Below are 18,297 nucleotides of genomic sequence, written 5' to 3'. Positions count from 1 at the left end.
ATCTTGAATAGTGACAAAACGTGGAAATTCACGAGTGTCTCACAGTGCGCTCATTCCATCTCCGACACTATCACGGTCGCCCATCCGACTCCGACACTGTCCCGCACTTTTTCTCGGTCTTATGTTTCATCTGGACTACTATGGGACGAAGAAACCAGCGACACGCGAATGGAGCTTTGGCAAAATCACGCGAAAATGCAACCAGCCTTTGTTTGGATGTCTTTTTAAATATTAACAAGTTGTCATGTCATCTCTGACAGGAGGGAGAGAAAGATTTACTGCCGCGGTAGGTCCTATTTTTTTTAAACAAAATAATTACTGCATGCATTTCTGTAAAATTATAGTATTGTTTTGTCAATACTTATATATGGATAACCTTGTTTTGATTTTATGAAACATTTGGGTGTGGTTGCAGTTGTCTACATCCATTCATATCTAATTTACACTCCATCCTTCTTATAATTGTTGGATTTCTTAGGAACCTAAAGTGCAGCATCACTGCGAGTCCTCCCGAGTTTCCGGAAGGATTAAAGGGACTGATTTCAACTCGCATCCTAACCAGCATTCCACGCCAGAGAGTAAAGGGGGATTTAGAAGCGACCCAAATCGGAACATGTACCTCCCCAGAGCTGAAGGGGTCCCATCCTACAAGACTCTGCCTGGGTCTGTGGGAGAGCGGATCATGTCTTTAAGCAGGACTGTGCAAAGAAATTCTCCCCGATTGGAGAGGAAAGAGGCGTGTTGTGAAAGATGCTCAGCCACCCTTGTTGCTCTCAAGAAACAAGCTCTCAGCCTGTCTGTCCATCATCACTTCTCTTGTAAGGTGAGTAAACTTGGCTCAGGCTGCAAGCCATGCTCAATTTAATCTTGGATTTGCTAAGAGTCAAACAATGTCAGTTATCGGTGCAATTTTTATTAAACCAAGAAAGGTAAAACACTATTGGAGAAAAAGATTAGACCTTGCATAGCACTGTGACAATTTTGAAAAGCCCAATAATCAAATTTAAATAATAGTTTTCGACCTAGTTTAACAAATTCCTTACAATCTTTTTGGACAACAACAACAACAACAAAAAGCATAAATATAAATTTTATATTAGATATTTATGGGCAAAAGCCTGTCAAGCCAACAGTTACATTACTATATTGAAATTTACTTGTATACATGCATTAGTAAACTATCAGGCAAAAAAACAAAAGGTTGAGTTTCTATTTGAGAATATTCCCAATGAAATCAAAAACTAATTCAATTGATCTCTTCTACTGCAATTTCTATGCATATTGCATATGTGGACGTAAGGCAAAACAACAGCAAATCACCCCCACTCCCTTTTTTTCTTTTGTGGAAATGGACAAATAACTTCAAAGGTAGTAATGGGAAAAAAATAATAGTTTTCTTGTGGCCTCACCAGTGATAGTTTTCATTCAAAACAAAAGGCCATTTTCTCGCATCATCAGTTCAAACCAACATCCATCACTCCACACTACAACAGACCAAGTGCCAGCCAGCCCTGTGCTAGTGGCTTCAAACAACATAAATATTTAATCTCAACATCACTGTGTCATGTCCTCAAGACTCCCCTTGGAAAAAAATCACTATTTATTTTTGTCTGTCTCAGTGGGGTAAACTATGTTTTTTGGACAGAACACACATTTTATAAGTGTTGGCTGAGTTAATAATCAAATAAGTGTGATAGCAAAACGCAAACAAAAACAGTAAAACAAGTTGAAAATGTCTTGATTAAACTTTAGTTTTCTACATATACATTAACCCAATGTATGTTATGGTTGAATTTTATGAAAAACAATTTCAGAGGCACATAGTACAGGCAGGCTCAATTTTGGGCTTAAAAGGGGGGATTTAAGTTTAGATTTCAGACAAAAACTGACTGAAACTGAAAGCTTACCCATTAAAACACTTCATGATGCTGTATGGTCTCTTCATGATGGGTGGTCTATTAAATGCGTTAAGCTCTGGTCATTACCATAATGTTTTGTATCAAATGTTTTTTTTTTCATAACTGACAGGCTTGTCTATTCGCCATTGAGGGAATTTGAATTTGGGTCACTGTCTAAGAGAACTCGTGGCATGGGTTAGACAGATGGCAAAGAGCAGAGTGAAAAAAAAGTGGTTGTATGTGTGTGCGCTTTATTTCATGTCTGAGACACCAAGGGTAAAGAAAATGAAAGCAATGCATTTTTCACACTGGATTGATTCATGTAGACAGAAAAGACAGTAAAGGTCCAGTTAAAGGACACAATTGCTTACATTATTTATTTAGTGACATGTTTTTGCAGAAAGAACGCCAAGTTTTTTTCTGACACATCTTAAGTATTTTGTCAATTTTCTTTCTTATATATGAATTAAAATGTGTCAACTCCCAACTTTGCTGGCATCACCAATTATAGATGAACTATCTCAATGCCCTTTCTGACTACATGTTATTGGTTAATGAACTAAATGTATGTGTTCATTACAAAAGGAAGCAAGGAAGGAAAATCAGGAAATTTAATATACATCTATGTTGTTCATTTTAATTTGATCCTAACAGAAAGTTGGCACTCATGATTTACTTTCCCTGGCCACACAAAATGATGCGGTGGGCCATATTTGGCCCCCCGGGCCGCCACTTTGACACCTGTGATCTAGTACCAACAACATGGAGCATTAACAGCCCCCATTACATTTTTTTGTCAAATTCCATAGGACTCTAGTGACCTGTGCGCATTTCTTCACAACAATCTACGTATCCACAGTCGGTCCACCACCGAGTCTAGGGACAGAAGCAAGGATCTGGGTGAGTGTGCCACCTGCGGCACAAAGCTGAATCAGCTCAAGCACGAGGCAGTCCACTTGGCCCTGAACAACAGTCGTCAATCATCCAGCGCCAGGAATGCTACAGTGTTGGGACCAAGTAGCCCAAAACTTGTGGCCAGAGCTGCTTCACAACCACATGGGCTCAATCACTGTCCTCGGAGCCCTAAAACACCCCAGAGAACCCCACAGACACTTAGGCGGAGGGTAGCTAAGCCCCCAAACCACGATATGGACCGCTGGGTTGAGGAGCAGCACAATGTCTCTACGGATGGTGTCAGCTTTTATCCCCATAGTCAGGTACCTTCAAAAGCTTTTACTTAACACTAAATCACAGAACAGTCCTTTATATGAACCCCCTTTTAATTAGTTTCAGGTGTAATGTGCATCTTTATGGTGGCTCAGCAATGAAAGCAATGATTCATTTATCCATCTCGCAGCCTTTTTGAATTCCTTGGCTAAAGACATTGTCATAAGTACTTCTGCTAATGGAATGAAATTGGGCCTTGATTTACCCTTGTCATAAAAGCAGGCAGTCAAAAAGCTCTTGAGATCAATAGTAGGGGTGGTCTTATTTAAAAAGGTAGACAGTGAAATATAAATATGCATGATGAGTGTCACAATTGATTCAATCTCTCATCTCTGCTATTAAGATAATGTTATGACTAAATACATTTTACTGCAATCAAAGCATATATATTTTCTGACAATTTTTAATTACTATGTTGCAAGACACTAGGACACATTTCCTTAGAAAAATAGAATGCAGAATGTTCTGTTGTGGAAGAACGGATCGATATGAATATCATCCGGGTATGAGGAAGTAATGTGAAAGTAGAGGCATTATAGTGAAGAGAGATGGGCTGGCAGCAAGGAAATGGGACTACAGAGAAAGAGGAAGGGTGTATAGAGAGAAAATTGAAATGGAAAATATAGGAATTAGAGCACTATATGAGAGCTAACAAAACAAATAACAAAGAACTATAATGTTGTACATAGATAATAATGTTAAGCTTGGTATTATGACTGTTGTTGGCAGTGGGGTAGAAACATAAACATCATACTCAGGGCTTTTTTCGATATTTTGTCTGAATTATTTAGCCAAAAATGTGAACCATTCAACCTGACCCTACAGCTACATTTCTACAAATTGTGGTAAGCCTCATGGAGTCGTTTCCGACGTTAGGGAGAAAAAAAGTGTCCCCACAGAGCTGTAATTTACTGTTTTCACCAAGAAGTCAAGTTCAAATTATTATACCTAATAACACATTTAAAACGATTTGGTTCTGTTTTTATAATCGTTGAATCATAGAGTCGAAGAGAAAACAATAGCAGACTTAAATGTTGTAATTGAAATGTTGATAATATGACTTCAGGTGTTTGAGTTCCATCTGAACAGTAGTAGAATGTGAAGATATAGAAATTGAAGTGTTGCATATGGTTTAACTATAAATTGAACCATGTATAGTATAAATATTCAATTTACTGCATAGCTCACCCTGTGAGTCATGGTTTAACTCAGACATTTCACATTTAAACCCTTGAAAGTAACTCGTTTCAGTCCATATCGTCATATGAATAATGGTGTATGTTTAACCCAGTGTGCTCCACTTACTCTAACATGCCATGATAATTGGACCATTACGAGTGGGTGCTTGAGTGCAATTACTTGTTTGAATCTTCACATACAGCTCTCTTTGTGACAGGCTTCAGATAACGCTTTGTTAGGATGTACTGATGTTGTACGAGCTAGCTCCAAGATTCCTCACCTCTCCAGGGTTGTGACAATTGCAAACACTGCTGCTATGTCCTTTTTGACCAGGTACATTTTTCCTTAGTAATTATGAGATATTATATTCTACATTCTTGCACTTTTCTTGCAGATAACCATTGTGCTAAATATTGTTAATGCTATAACACATCTTATTTTCCTTTTAGGGCAGCAGAGAAGCTCAACCTTAGGAGAAAAGGCCAGGCTTCAGATGCAACTCCTCCTCATCTCTCCAACAGTTTCAGGGATCTCATCCAGAAAAACCCTCCGCCTGTCCCCCCCTGCTTGCTCCAAGCTGCTCTCAGGACCAAAGACTCGCCCAATGTTGGCAAGGTATTTGAAATCCTTAATTTTATTTTTTTTCGGTTACTAAAGGTTATTTATTGAATTTAATGTTCAATCTAGCAACTAAAGGAGGGAGTATGTTGTACATTCACTATTAAAACAACAGCATTTGATTGAAACTCATCAATCAGCGTCAGTTGGCCTTCCCAGTGGGTTTCCAACCTCAGTATTTGTGGCCAAAACGACATCTATTTTTGGTTACTGTTTTGGCAGTAGAATGAAATAATCGGTAACTCATAAGACTGTGTTACAATCTGTCCAACCTGGTTTGACTCTGTTGTTCACTCCAGCTGTTTTGTCCTCTTAAATAAAACATTTGCAGGTGCACTTTTACTATTTAAAAGGAAAATAGTTTTTTTCAGAAAAAGGAAAAAGATATACCGTATTTTCTGGCATATATGCTGTATTTGTTGCTCATTTAAGTCAAAATAGAGAAAATACGAACAGATAAAACACAAAAAAAAAATATTTGGCCGTCTCTGAATGAAATTCAAGAAAAAAAAACTAATCTTGCATAAAACGTGAAAAAACTCACTTGTGCCTGCTCAGGGATGCCAAACTGGACCACTATGTACACATTTCCTGGTTGCACTGCTCACATGACTTCCTTTTTTAATGTGTCTACATGCAGGCAACACATTTTTAGAATGTGCAATCCAACAGACGATCCTTTCGATTCTTACAGAATCTCAGAAAATCACATGCGATGACTTTTCTTAAGATTTTCGCTTCAAGATAACACATTTGTACTTAATGTAAGACATAAATTTGCATTGTTTTGAAGGTGGAGGTTTGCATTTTTTGGTATGTTAAGGACAGAGCTGTTTTTATCGCACTTACTTTGTAATGTGTGGAGAATACTAGCACTATTGGTGCAATGGTGGTACATCTTCGCAAGCACCATTCGAGACCACAAATTCCATAATGTCAGCATTATTACCAACCATATTGAATTTTGAAGACATCACAGGCAATTTGGAGGGGATCCTGTATCACCTCCTTTTTCATGATGCAATGTCATGTGGCTAATGCTTCCATCTTAAACCCCCCTTGCCCATCTTTTTTTGTCTGTTGGGAAAATGGGCTTGATCGATACATCGGACTGGTTGTCCTTGTCTCATAGACGGACTCTTGGGTTGAGTCTAGAATTACAGTTAGGGGCTCTGATAGAGCCTTCCCCAGCTGCCAAAGCACTCAACTTGGTTTGCTTTTGCGTGCTACATTCGATGCGTGAGAGAGGGAAAAAAACATTTCTCAGTTGTTAAAGTGTCTGTTGAATAATTGAATGCTCATAAATTTGGTTTGACGAAAGTTCAATATGTTCCAGTGGACTCTTACTGCATACATTATCAAAATTATGAGGAGAAGAGGGGAAAAACAGAAATATCATGCAGCAGCATGGATTTCAAATAGTCAGGGGCAAACAAAGTCATTCAGGCACTATGCCAAGAACCGGGCTGGATTGAATGTCCTTTGTCAGTTTAGCATCTTTTTATTTTCACTCTCCATATTCTTTATTGTATGATTCGGCTTATATTCCCTTTGTCACCGCACAAGTCTGTGAGCCTTATTAAGTGGCTGTCAAGGATCGGACTAAATTTAAGACCTCCGTGCACTTTCCCGTCCACCATTGCATTAAGTAATTAATGTCATGACATGTAGAAAAACAACAGGCAGTTTGCATCGCTATGTATGGCTGTGAGTGAATGGATAGATCCTGTATCTGCTCTAACAAAATCATCTTTCTTCTTGTTCAGAAAAAAATCCTGTAGATATGTGCTGTAATGTAACAATAAGAAGTACAGTAGTACCTCTGTTTAAGAAAATATTTTGTTCCAGAAGTAGTTTCGTAACTTGGATTATTCATTAGGAGAGACACATTTTACATGTAAATGCTTTAAAACTCTTTCTATGGTCTCCAATTCTACGCCCCAAACCCTTAAAAAAATCATAAAAGTATAAACATTTTGTATGAAATATGTGTAAAATGGAAAAAATCAGAGAATATAAAATAATATAATTTATTATACCATTAAGATTAATAAGATATGCAAAGACATTTTACATTGAGGTGAATGGATGAGGAAAATGTTTCGGCAGGTGAAGAAACTAATAGTGAATAGTAAATAACTTGTTATGTTATGTTGGTGAAATATTGATCCATCAATGATTTCTTCGATGGGTTTTCATACTAATTTTCCTAAAATTCAACGTGGTTTGCCCTCCACCTTTTTGTTTCCAGGTCAAAGTTGTGCTGCGAGTTAATCCAACAATGAACGAAAGCCAACCCCCTGTTCTCCACATTGACCCTTCCAAAAAACGAGCCATTTTGTTAGAACCAGTTTGCCAAAGTCCCCCACGGGCCAAGAAAACCTCCAGTAGGAATGGAAAGGATCTTCTGAAGGCTTTTCATTATGATGCAGTCTATCCTCAAGATTCTACTCAGGTTTGCTGCTTCATCTCCATCATTGAAAAGCACTTCAAATTGGACTTTGAATATCCCTGCTAATGCATAATAATAATGATTTAACTCTATAAAAGTCTCCCTTTTTTCTTTTTCTTTGTGACGACTTGGAAAATATGATCGGGTCTGGGCTGGTAATTGGCAAATCACTATATTACATTCAATATGTTTTGACTCACTTCAGAGATCAGACCAGCATCCTATTCATTGAATGTATTAATGTGCTTCAGATATGAGTCATAAAATGTTTTCTGTCTTTTGTCCTCATGACCAGACTGAGGTATGTGCCGGCGTATTGGCTGATGTCATTCGCTGCGTGCTTAGCGGCAACGATGGATGTGTTCTAGGTTTGGGGTGCTCTGATGTGGGTGAGTAATCGTTCACTGCGAGGGGCCACGGGTTCACATTTTCAAATGAGAGTGGGATGCTTTTATCTGTGCTCAAGAGCCATCCATCCAACCCCCTCCTCTACACTGCAGTTTCATTCCTGTTGTCACCCATCCTTACCTAATCACTTGAGTTCCTTCCCCATTTTTTGTCTATGTCCTCTATACTCATCTCTAGTCCTCTCTGGTCCAATTCAACCCTTTAGGATTTTTAGTCCTTACTGTAATGACATTAAAGTGTTGCCAATTGAACCCCTATTCTACAAATCCATTCATTTTTCATGAATGAGGTTGCAACGAAAAATCCACCAGTGGATTATATGTATTCATCGCCTGTAAAGCTCCCCATAAATGTTGGATACTCAAGCACACAGTACACAAACACACCTTTTATTGTATTTTGGGGATATTCTGAGCACAGAGGGGATTGTAAAGAAAATGGACTGTAAAATGTTGCTATTAAAGAGATGGACCCATGCACTTAGCCTCTCTGAGAGCCAACGTTAGATACTGTAGAGCACACGCCTGTATGCACACACATACACACACAAGGTAAGGGCAGGGTCTCCTTGGAGCTGCTTCTTCACATGAAACCACTCTCCGTAAATGAATTAGTTGGCCGATGCAGACTAGATGTGGCCCGCAGCCGCGGGATATCAATCTCGTCTGAAGAAGACTATTCTGTCTCAATAACAGACAGTAGCAGGCATTTTGGCTACTAATGGGAATAAACCAATTCTCTTATGCTCATTCAATTAATGTTAGGCTAGGACATACAAGTAAAACAGGCCTGAATTGATTGAACCAGATGCTGGCCAAAAACTGCAGAGTGAGGTACAGTTAGGCATGATTCCAGCAAATGAATCATTCAAATCATAATTTATGATACAGCTTAGTCCATTAGAAGAATTTTGAAGTGACATTCAGTAACTGTTGACATGACCATTAAATTTAATCACTGTGGAATCATTATTGAAAAAATAATGAATATATTTCAATCTGTAGGTCCCGAAAAGTAAAGTTTTTGGGTTTGTTTGTATTATATTTAAATGGTACAAAGTAATGTTATTTAGTTTTTCCTTTAAAACAGTCCGTATATGCATTGCATTAGTCCCATGGGGGTACCCTTCATTCACTCAATGTATATATGTGCATACAGTGCATCTTGGGTTGAGTTACTGTGCCTATCGTAAATATGGATTTTTGTGTACGTTCCCTCATTCTACAAAAACAATATAATATATCTTTTCCCCCTGTGATTTTATTGAAAACAAGTATCTTCAATATCGTGACCTATAGAAGAGGATACATTTAAAAATATCTATTTTAAATGCTCTGTTTGTTATAGTATAATGCATACATAACCCGGTTACCTACTGTCTACCACAGGCTCGTGGTCCAGCATGGTAGGCAATGCTCAGAACATCCAGAAACTCGGAGTGATCCCATGTGCTATCTCATGGCTATACAATGCAATCGAAAAGCGACGAGAAAAGACATGGACGGATCTGACTGTATCCGTATCTGCTGTGGAACTCTGCTGTGGAGAGGAAGACACTCTGAGAGATCTACTGGGGGAAGTTGCACCTTCTTTAGGAAGCATGCAGGACACCCCAAGAGCTAACATTCGGCTCCAAGAGGACCCCATTCATGGGATACAGGTAGAAAGATACTACTGTGAATGGGCAATTTCAGTATTAATGATTTTGGAATAGTATCTTAGAAGTTCTTGGTCCTGGGTACTATAGGTCTCAAATATATTGTTCTTTCTAAATGTTTTCCTCAAAATTAATAAATCTGATTTTCACTCAGTAAGAAATTAATTGATAAAAATTCATTGTAAACCACAAAGAATTGTAAATATACATTCATACAAACATAGTTTTTCTTTGACTAATTTCCAGATACGAAACCACAACAGGGTCAAGGCCCCAACTGCTGAACGTGCTGCCTCTCTCCTAGATGTGGCCATTGCAGCACGCCGCCACAATGACTTCACCACATTCTTGTCCCATAGCTCCATAATGTTCTTCACACTGCACGTCCAACCCCCTCGCACACAAGAAAGCAGTACCATTGGGAAAGGTTGTAATACAAAAATCATCTCCCATGAGAGCTTGCACTAGTAAAAGTAGATGTTTACATATTAATTAGTATATTTTCCAATAAATGTCTTCTTATTCAAATCAGTATGATGTTTATAATTTATGTATGATTGTTTTTGTTTCAGGTTCACGAGGCCCAACCAAGTTGACCATGATTGATATCTGTAGTGGTATGAAGGGTGGGGTTGGATATATCAGAAATAAACCTCCACATTCAGACTTCGGCCCAGTTCTTTTATCGTTACTGAGTGGACATAAAACAATCCCCAAAAAGTAAGCAATTTTAAACATTTCGGTTGCATTATATATAGTATGTGTCGATGATATGTTGTATCAATGGCATTATTAGGGTTCTCAACTGATGAAAATTGTTTAGAATGACATTTAGGTTTCATCTCAAGTCCCTTAATTGCAATATTCATTTCTCCACAAAAAAATGAAGGTGACAGGGAATTTGTTATGACACCATCATATGGAGGACCATCTCAATTCTGTAAAACGCTTATTGAAGTGGGAGAGGAGTATTAAAGAATGAATTACATTTAAATTGAGTTTTATACCACTAAAACGAATGGTCTCACCAATCCCATTAGAAATTTGCCTGTGTTTTTAACTTGGATCTTTTGTCCTGACTCACTTTACTAAATTTTTTTTAGCTATTTGTGCACCAACTTAAAACTGGTTATGTACCAGACTGTAGCATTGACTAATCTAATTTTTGGTATGTCATATACAAAGGTGCTGTCTCACATGATCATTGTTAACGTTAATGTGCAGCTTGTTAGCCTCTGGCTTTTCTGATTGAAGTGCACCATTGGTATGATAATGCAACATTATTCTCTGTGGCAAAGTGCTTTCCTGGCAACCCAAAGGGGGACAGTATAATGAGCTCTCAATATTTTGATCCTTGTCACAATCCCCTTTTTTCTCACCAGTCTTACAAATTCTACTTTTAAATGGAAATGCAATTATCTTGTGTGACTAAAATAGTGTTTTGTTTAATCGGCATGTCTACATAGGGCAAGCAAGTTAACCATGCTTCTTCGGGAGTCCCTGAGTCATGCTAATTGCCACATTGCAGTAATTGCTGAAGTTGCTAATTCAATGGCCCAGCTACAGGAAACTACATCCATCATCCAGTTGGCTTCTCGCATCCGCAGGACACAGAAGAGGACAAAGGTACTACACGGTATAAATGAAATAATGTTATAAATTCTCATTATTCACTGGTGTAGTAGTACACTTGTTTGAGTTTGGTGCAGGTAGTCTGGGTTTAACTTAGGGTTAAATGATTATGATTAGTTGTCTGTCTCTGTATGTACCCAACTCATCTTTGCCAATGTGTCTATATTCGACAGCCATTAAACTCCTGCTCTCCTAGTGGCAGGAGTTTGACAAGACAAAAGAGAGGACCTCCATCTTTTTCCCTGCGAGCTTTCCACTCCACAGATGAGGTTGATGTTGACGTGCAACATTTTCGTCTCCGTGGTGAGCAAGATGAATGCTCCAGCAGTGACCAGTCCTGCGATACTGTAATCCAAATAGATACTGATGGCTTAATCCAGCCTAGAGCACCCCCAAGATTAGCAAAACCTGAGTTTGTGCCCATTATACCTTCCTTACACCCAAACAAGACTGATATTGAAGACCCAGAGTTTACTGCTTTACTCCAAGAGCTGCTGAAAATTCCCAGACTTCGTGGAGAGAACAAGAAAGACGATCCTCAACGGCAGGCTGAAATTCTGAAATCTGAATTTAAGAAGCCAGAGAAAGACTATCTTAAATGTGACACATTTACTGAGCTTCAAGTACGCTTGGGCTGCATTGACGGGGAGGAAACAATTGATTTGCTACAGTCAACCTCCAAAGGCCATCCAATTAATGATGCCACACACAAAACACAATCTGAGAAAGAGGCAGGGAAACAGGCTACTACCGAATTGATGGAGGCATCGGCCATAATGAAACAAGGGTTGGGCTGCAGTCAGGCATTGGGCAAAGAAAACCCAACAGATGGTGCCTTTCATGGGGACAATTTTCAGAGAGAAGACTCTGGTCTTTATGATTGTGAGGAGTGTAGTGCAACAAGTTCAAGTGAGGAGCCACCGAATCAAACTCTCAATCGCAATACAACTTACCGCTATCAGTTACCAACATCTGGAGCCATTCACTCAATTGAAATGCTGTCTTCTCAACCTGTAGATAAGAAAACTCAGTGCCTGGCTACTAACTGTTCTATTCAGTCAACTTCCAGGAAGCAAAGTCATGAAGCAGTGGACTGGTACAAGGCAGACAAAAGAACTTCACCCATTGGAAAAAGTTTACCTGCTTCACCCCCTTCTCCTCCGAACAACACTACAAAACCTATAAATAACTGTGTGCTACTTGGGGACAGTGTGGCCAATGTGCCCAAAACAGATGGCAAGGAAATGAAGGCAACTATAACTGTAACTGTTCAGCAGCCATTAGATTTGAAGGGTCAAGATGAGCTTGTTTTTTCTATGGTGGAAGAGGTGACCCTCAGCAGCACGCTCGACAGTGGAAGGACTGGAGGGAACATCATTTGTATCAAAGATGCTACTCAGTCGACACCACCAATGCACTGCGCCTCAGGCTCTCAACCAATACAAATTATAAGCAATATAACTGAAGATTGTCCAGCAACGATTGAGTCAAACGTCACACAATCCATGCTTGGAACTACGATGACTGATAGTGAAAAATTACAGTATCCATCAAGAAGAGAACGATCTCTACCTTCGTTCATAAATCCCATGTTGATAAATATGGATGAACAGTTAGATTCAGATAATGTGAAAGAAAGCGAAATAACTGAGACTACAGTCATGTGTACAGCTTCTGCATCTGCTTCTGAGACTAATAAATTAAGATCAGACAATAAAGGGACCCAAGACTATGATTTGATTTCCTGTGACACAGAGATTTTAGGAAACAGCCCTTTTTGTAATATCACTACAAAATATTCTGACAAGAATCACCCTGGAGACTGGGAGCATGTTTACTCCTTAAACCCTTCAAAGGCCTCGCTTAGGGAGGAATCAGATGGCAGACGTCTTGGGAATCCAAGATTAATTGGTCTTTCCCTAAGTTGCCTGGATACAACTAGTGAGTCCTTTAATACAGGTAGTTTGCCTCGAAGCTGGCTAAATGCCAACCAGCAGGAAAGCCACTATCAGACAACAGACGGTTGTCGGCACCCAAGGGGGTTGACATCATCCACTCCTTGCAGCCCAAGGGTAACCCTAGAGAGGAGACGCGGCAAGCAGTCTTCCTCGGTGAACCATAGTCTCCAAAATGTCTCTTCATTGAAATATGAAACAGCCTACAAACACGATGCTCGGCGACCCGTCAGAACGGCTATTGGATCATTGTTTGAGGCCTCAAAGGTAGGCATGAAACATGATCAGATGGCTGGGAGGATGATGTCACCGTTGGACGAGAATGGCAGACTTTCTAGTCCCAAAATGGATCATTTGACAAGGACATCCCTAAGGAAGAACACGTGTCAATTCCCTTTTGACCGAGGAAGCAACAACACCTCTCCGAGCTGTCAGGGTGCCTCCAAAAAATGTTCTGATGGATCTGGCAAGGGTGCTCACAAAGGAAAGAGTGTTGATGGTACAATACCGAGAGCTAGCAGAAGCTCCAGAAAGACACGGCAGACTAACCACAGCTATAATTCCATTCCATCTGAAACTGTAACTCTATCTAGGCCGACACACTCAAAGCTTTCTGCTGTAGGGAAACTTAAGATGGCTTGTCCCAAAGTACGACGCCTATCTGCTCCTAACATCAAAAACCACAGTCTCCCCCGTAAAGGCCTGCAGCAGCCCATCAACCGCAGTGCCAGTCTTTCTCCGGACAACAAAACTGTTAGCTTTGAGAGGACTTCCTCATTTGTTCCCTCTTCTCCTTCCCTCTCTTGTCATTCCATCAGCAGGACACCCAGTCAAAGCTCCACGTGCTCATCTACAAAATCTGCAATCCAAGGTTTCACCAATGGCCGCATTTCAGATTTTATGAAGGAAAGGCCTGCCAGCCCCACCCTATCAGGGCTGGAGCCATTAGGCCCCTTTCCTTCTCCTTACAACCAAGTCACCTCTCCACGCACACCCCCTCACATGAGTGGGCATGCAAGCGACACCACTAGTGTACTAAGTGGCGATTTACCACCAGCTATGGGTAAAACGTCGCTGTGTTTCTCAAACAGGAACAGTACAATGAGCAGTGGCTATGATAGCTTGGTGAGGGACAGTGAAGCCACTATAAGCAATTGGAGTGGCTCCCTCCTCAGAGAAGCTCACAGTAGTAGATCATCTCGGCGGAGAGGAAACACAGGTACAAAACAATCGGGTTTAAAGAAAATTTTAATTTTTATGAGCAGATATTTCTTAATCTAACCCATATGCCAGGATCATTATGGTCAATGATGGGTCCGTATATCGTTGGAAAACACACTTAAATTAGGATTTAAATGAATAGCTTTGTTGGTGCTTAATTGTGAACTAATTAGTTGATTACACACTCCTAATTTTGATAAGGAATTTGGCAAATGGGTCTATAATGGCTGAATAAAGTCACATTCGGAAAACCTCATGTGGCTCATAGAAATAAAACTGTAGACATGTTTTCAATAATTTATTAATAGAAAAATATCTCCATCCTCCAATGTTGTGATGTGAATCGGAGATGACGTGTCTGTAGAGTGTGCAGTGAGATCATGAACACTTAGTGTTAAGGAAGGCTTTCCAGTGCCAGAAGTCATATTATTAATATATGAACTTAACGGTTCACTAAGCAAAGGAAGTTAAAAGGCAAGATTGGTTCACATTTGTGTTTGGAAAAAATAAGAGTGCTAAGGTTATCTTAAAAGTAGGATATAAATGCTGAAAATAAGACACCAATGCCAAAGGTATACATTTTCCTGTATACACTTTCATGTTTTGACAGAAAGGATTGAAAATATCTTATTTCATTACATGTGATGTATATTTTTCTATCTGCAGGTACTCACCCAAGTGATGTCTCTGAGGACATACCCCACAAAACAAGACAATCGTCTAATAGCCAGAAATCTCGATTGGTGGATCATGAAATCCCAGAGAATTATGACATCAGAGTGTATGATATTGACAACATGAAATGGATGCAGAAAAAAGGTGCTACTACTACTACGACTTTTTTTGACTCCCAATATTACTTCAAACTCCTAACATTACATGAAAAGCGGTTGTGTACTAACACAAACTTAACGTCAGAAATTGAAGCCCATCGTAATCATATTTTGATTTTAACCTCGTAATAGTTCAATTTTAATATCAAGATTTTTCTTTCGGAATATTACAATGCATGACTTGCAATATCTCATGTCACACCTGACCCTTGCCCATGGCCCATCTGTGTCCCGCTGCCCTAGATTACAACTACATTCAATAAATATTATATAATTCTTATTTTACACTTTACACTACGTTTACTCTTACGAGACGTGTGCACATAGTACTCATAAAAAAATGCTTGTCCCCTCAACAGGAATAGGAAAAATATATTAAATATGTGCTATTATAAACAGTCCATGAGAGATAATTTGAAATATCACAGAATCTTATTTCATAGAAAACGACCATCTAGATTTGCATGAGTAAATATTTAATAAAAGATGGTGAATTTGCAGGGAGTGTTGAAATACGCTCCCAAGCACAATCTGCTGCATTTGATGACGTTATGTCCCCATGGTACGTGGTCTGGACCCCAAGAGACTGCTACCTCCCTACACCACACTCAGATGTTGCTTCTTGATGCAATTTTAATGACCACACGGGGGGGAAATTGGGTCAATGTGCAGAAAAGCACAAAGAATAAATGAGCTGAACATGTTGTGGCCAAAGGCTTTGAGATATAATCTTGTATAGTATATTTAATTTTCTAAGAAATAATAACTATGTTGTACATGACCTTAGTAAACACAATTTGATTAATTTTGTTGAGTGGCTTATAGACACTAGAGACCTTCATGTTTCAATCCCCAGTGGCCTGGCTATGCCTGCTGTCTCTTGGACAGTGTGTGTGTGTAGGGGTGTGTTCAACCTGACTGTGTATTGGGGTGGGTTCAGACTCCCTTGACCTACTTTTATAGTACAGAGATGTTCTTAGTCTTGGGCCAATGCTAGAGTCAGGGTCAGGTCAAGGTGAGGTGTATAGGGGTAATTGTTTTTATAATTTGACACAAAAAATGGACTATGTAAATGACATAGAAATGAAGTTTGATTGGATGAGATCATGTAGAGTGATACAATGTTTGTGTTTTCAGGGACTCACATGCTTCAACGGCAGGCGGCAGTTTTTGGAGCTCATACAGAAGACGATCATCGACGTCGGAGCCCAATATCTCAAATTGAGCAGAGATCTGCAGAAGGTCGGGCAGGATCCTACGTGGTACCTCATCGTTCAGAACCAAGACTGTGAGTGATACAGATTTTGTTGTAAATATACAATTTACGGCAGAATAAAAATAAGTTATTAGAATTGTAGCATTTCATTCAATGTTCAAAGCTTTGACGTCCTCTAATGGTGTAATCACAAGATGTTAAACTTTCCAGCATATTCATAATTTCTTTGAATACCTTGTAAAATGGAAATAAAATCACTGCACAATTTTACACATGAAACAAGTGGTGTTTAGAAGCCCACAACATTTCCCTTAATAATAAAAAAATAGCTCAGTGAATGGCATAAGGCTTCAAACTCTAGGAAAAATATGGCTGGCATTTTAAGTGGCAGAAGCCGCGCCCCATTTCAGTATTGAATATTAATCAATGGGCGGGTCGGTGACCGAGTCACTGTGTGGAGGGGCTTTTTGCAGTGGGTGGTCTTTCTCCAGTTTCCTCCCACATCCTAAAAACATGCATGTTAGGTTGGTTGAACACTCAAAATTGCCCCTTGGTATGAATGTGAGTGTGAATGGTTGTCCATCTCTTTGTGCCCTGCGATTGGCTGGCCACCAATTCAGGGTCCCCCCACCTCGGGCTCGAAGTCAGCTGGGATAGGCTCCAGCACCCTCTGTAAACCTTGTGAGGAAACAGTCTGGAAATTGAATGAATGCATGTGTAGGTTGCAGTATTGAGATGGTGACTTTGTATTTCTGATGTAATATCTGTACAAGGTTTAGTTCACAAAGTGTAAATGTGAATGTTTGACAGTATTGAAATGAGAACTGTGATTGATTGGAAGTGACAATCAATCCATGGTGTACAGTAATCTGCTATAGTCACCTGGGATAGCCTCTAAGTGGCCATGGACAAGATAAACGTCAATGAAAATGGATGAATGGTTTTTGCATTGAAGGTCTGCTGTTCATCATGCGTTGTACTTTAAAGCCATGGATATTCTCTTTCATCACTGTCCAACAGGCGACATCTGACAGAATTTCGAGGCGGACTCTCTGGAGCTCCTGGAGGACCTTGAAGACTTGACGGAATGACTGGAGAAGAGGGAGAAGATTATGAGCTTCTTGCGTTATCCTCCTTACAGGATGGCATCAAAGTGAACTGTGGTTTATTAACTAACTGCCATAGAGCGATGGCATTAAGAGCATTAGTTCGATCAGGTACACACAATATTTACTATGTGTGAATTTTTAATTACACAATTTTTGAGGTTCATCACTTCTCATTTGAATGCACGCCACATTGATTTCACTTCTGAATTTGTTGAAGTGTAATCAGATACTTTAATATTGTTTTCATTGTAGGTCTTAGGATAAGTTAGATAAAATTGTTTTTAATTAACAAACATTTTTAAAACTGTCCATTCAATACCTAGTTATGTTTCTTTCCTGGGTATTGACACTGTATTGTATGTATATAGATGTACATATAGTTAATGTTTTTGGTCAAGTTTTTCCTTCTTCTTATTGTCACTGAATACAACATTTGTCTTTATGTCTTTATTTCTGCCAAATTGCCTTATTTAAAAAAAGAAAAACACATTCAAAACATTACTATGACACTAACTGAAGCTTTTGCCTGCCAAGGAAATAATTTTTGATGAAAAGATCTGTTAGTTTGAAAAGGTTTTCATTTAGTTGACAGCTGGTTTAACTCTTTTTTTTAAAGTATGTATTACCTATATGCAGGAAAGTCACAAATTACATGTTGAACTGTATAAACATTTTGGTGCTGAAGAAAATTAAAATAAAATTGTAAGCTTGTTTGATCCAAATGTAAAATAAACGTGCTTTCAGACTTTAAGAGACTTTCTCATGCCTATGTGGGTTTTCTCCAGGTACTCTGATTTCTTCCCACATAAAAAAACAAGCATGTTAGGCTGGTTGGACAATCTAAATTGTCCCTAAGCATGGCCACCAATTCAGCGTGTCCTCCACTTTGTGC

General features: G+C 39.2%; 1 protein-coding gene across 1 annotated transcript; it reads left to right on the top strand.

Moving 5' to 3' along the window:
• Nucleotides 1–54: 54 nt before the first annotated feature.
• On the top strand, nucleotides 55–18,160 carry kif26bb (kinesin family member 26Bb). Its single transcript, XM_077735423.1, has 15 exons — nucleotides 55–286; nucleotides 479–823; nucleotides 2,708–3,115; nucleotides 4,522–4,637; nucleotides 4,754–4,919; nucleotides 7,174–7,377; nucleotides 7,670–7,763; nucleotides 9,171–9,442; nucleotides 9,686–9,866; nucleotides 10,012–10,159; nucleotides 10,906–11,065; nucleotides 11,245–14,245; nucleotides 14,914–15,066; nucleotides 16,218–16,368; nucleotides 17,317–18,160. The coding sequence occupies exons 1-15, from the start codon at nucleotides 245–247 to the stop codon at nucleotides 17,369–17,371; spliced, it is 5,496 nt and encodes a 1,831-aa protein (XP_077591549.1). The 5' UTR covers nucleotides 55–244; the 3' UTR covers nucleotides 17,372–18,160.
• The last annotated feature ends 137 nt before the right edge of the window (nucleotides 18,161–18,297 follow it).

This window comes from Stigmatopora nigra, chromosome 2 (genome assembly GCF_051989575.1).
Source record: "Stigmatopora nigra isolate UIUO_SnigA chromosome 2, RoL_Snig_1.1, whole genome shotgun sequence".
In the NCBI taxonomy this organism is placed as follows: domain Eukaryota; kingdom Metazoa; phylum Chordata; class Actinopteri; order Syngnathiformes; family Syngnathidae; genus Stigmatopora; species Stigmatopora nigra.
Note: the sequence above shows the minus strand (reverse complement) of the source record. Positions and strands in the feature narration are given on the sequence as shown.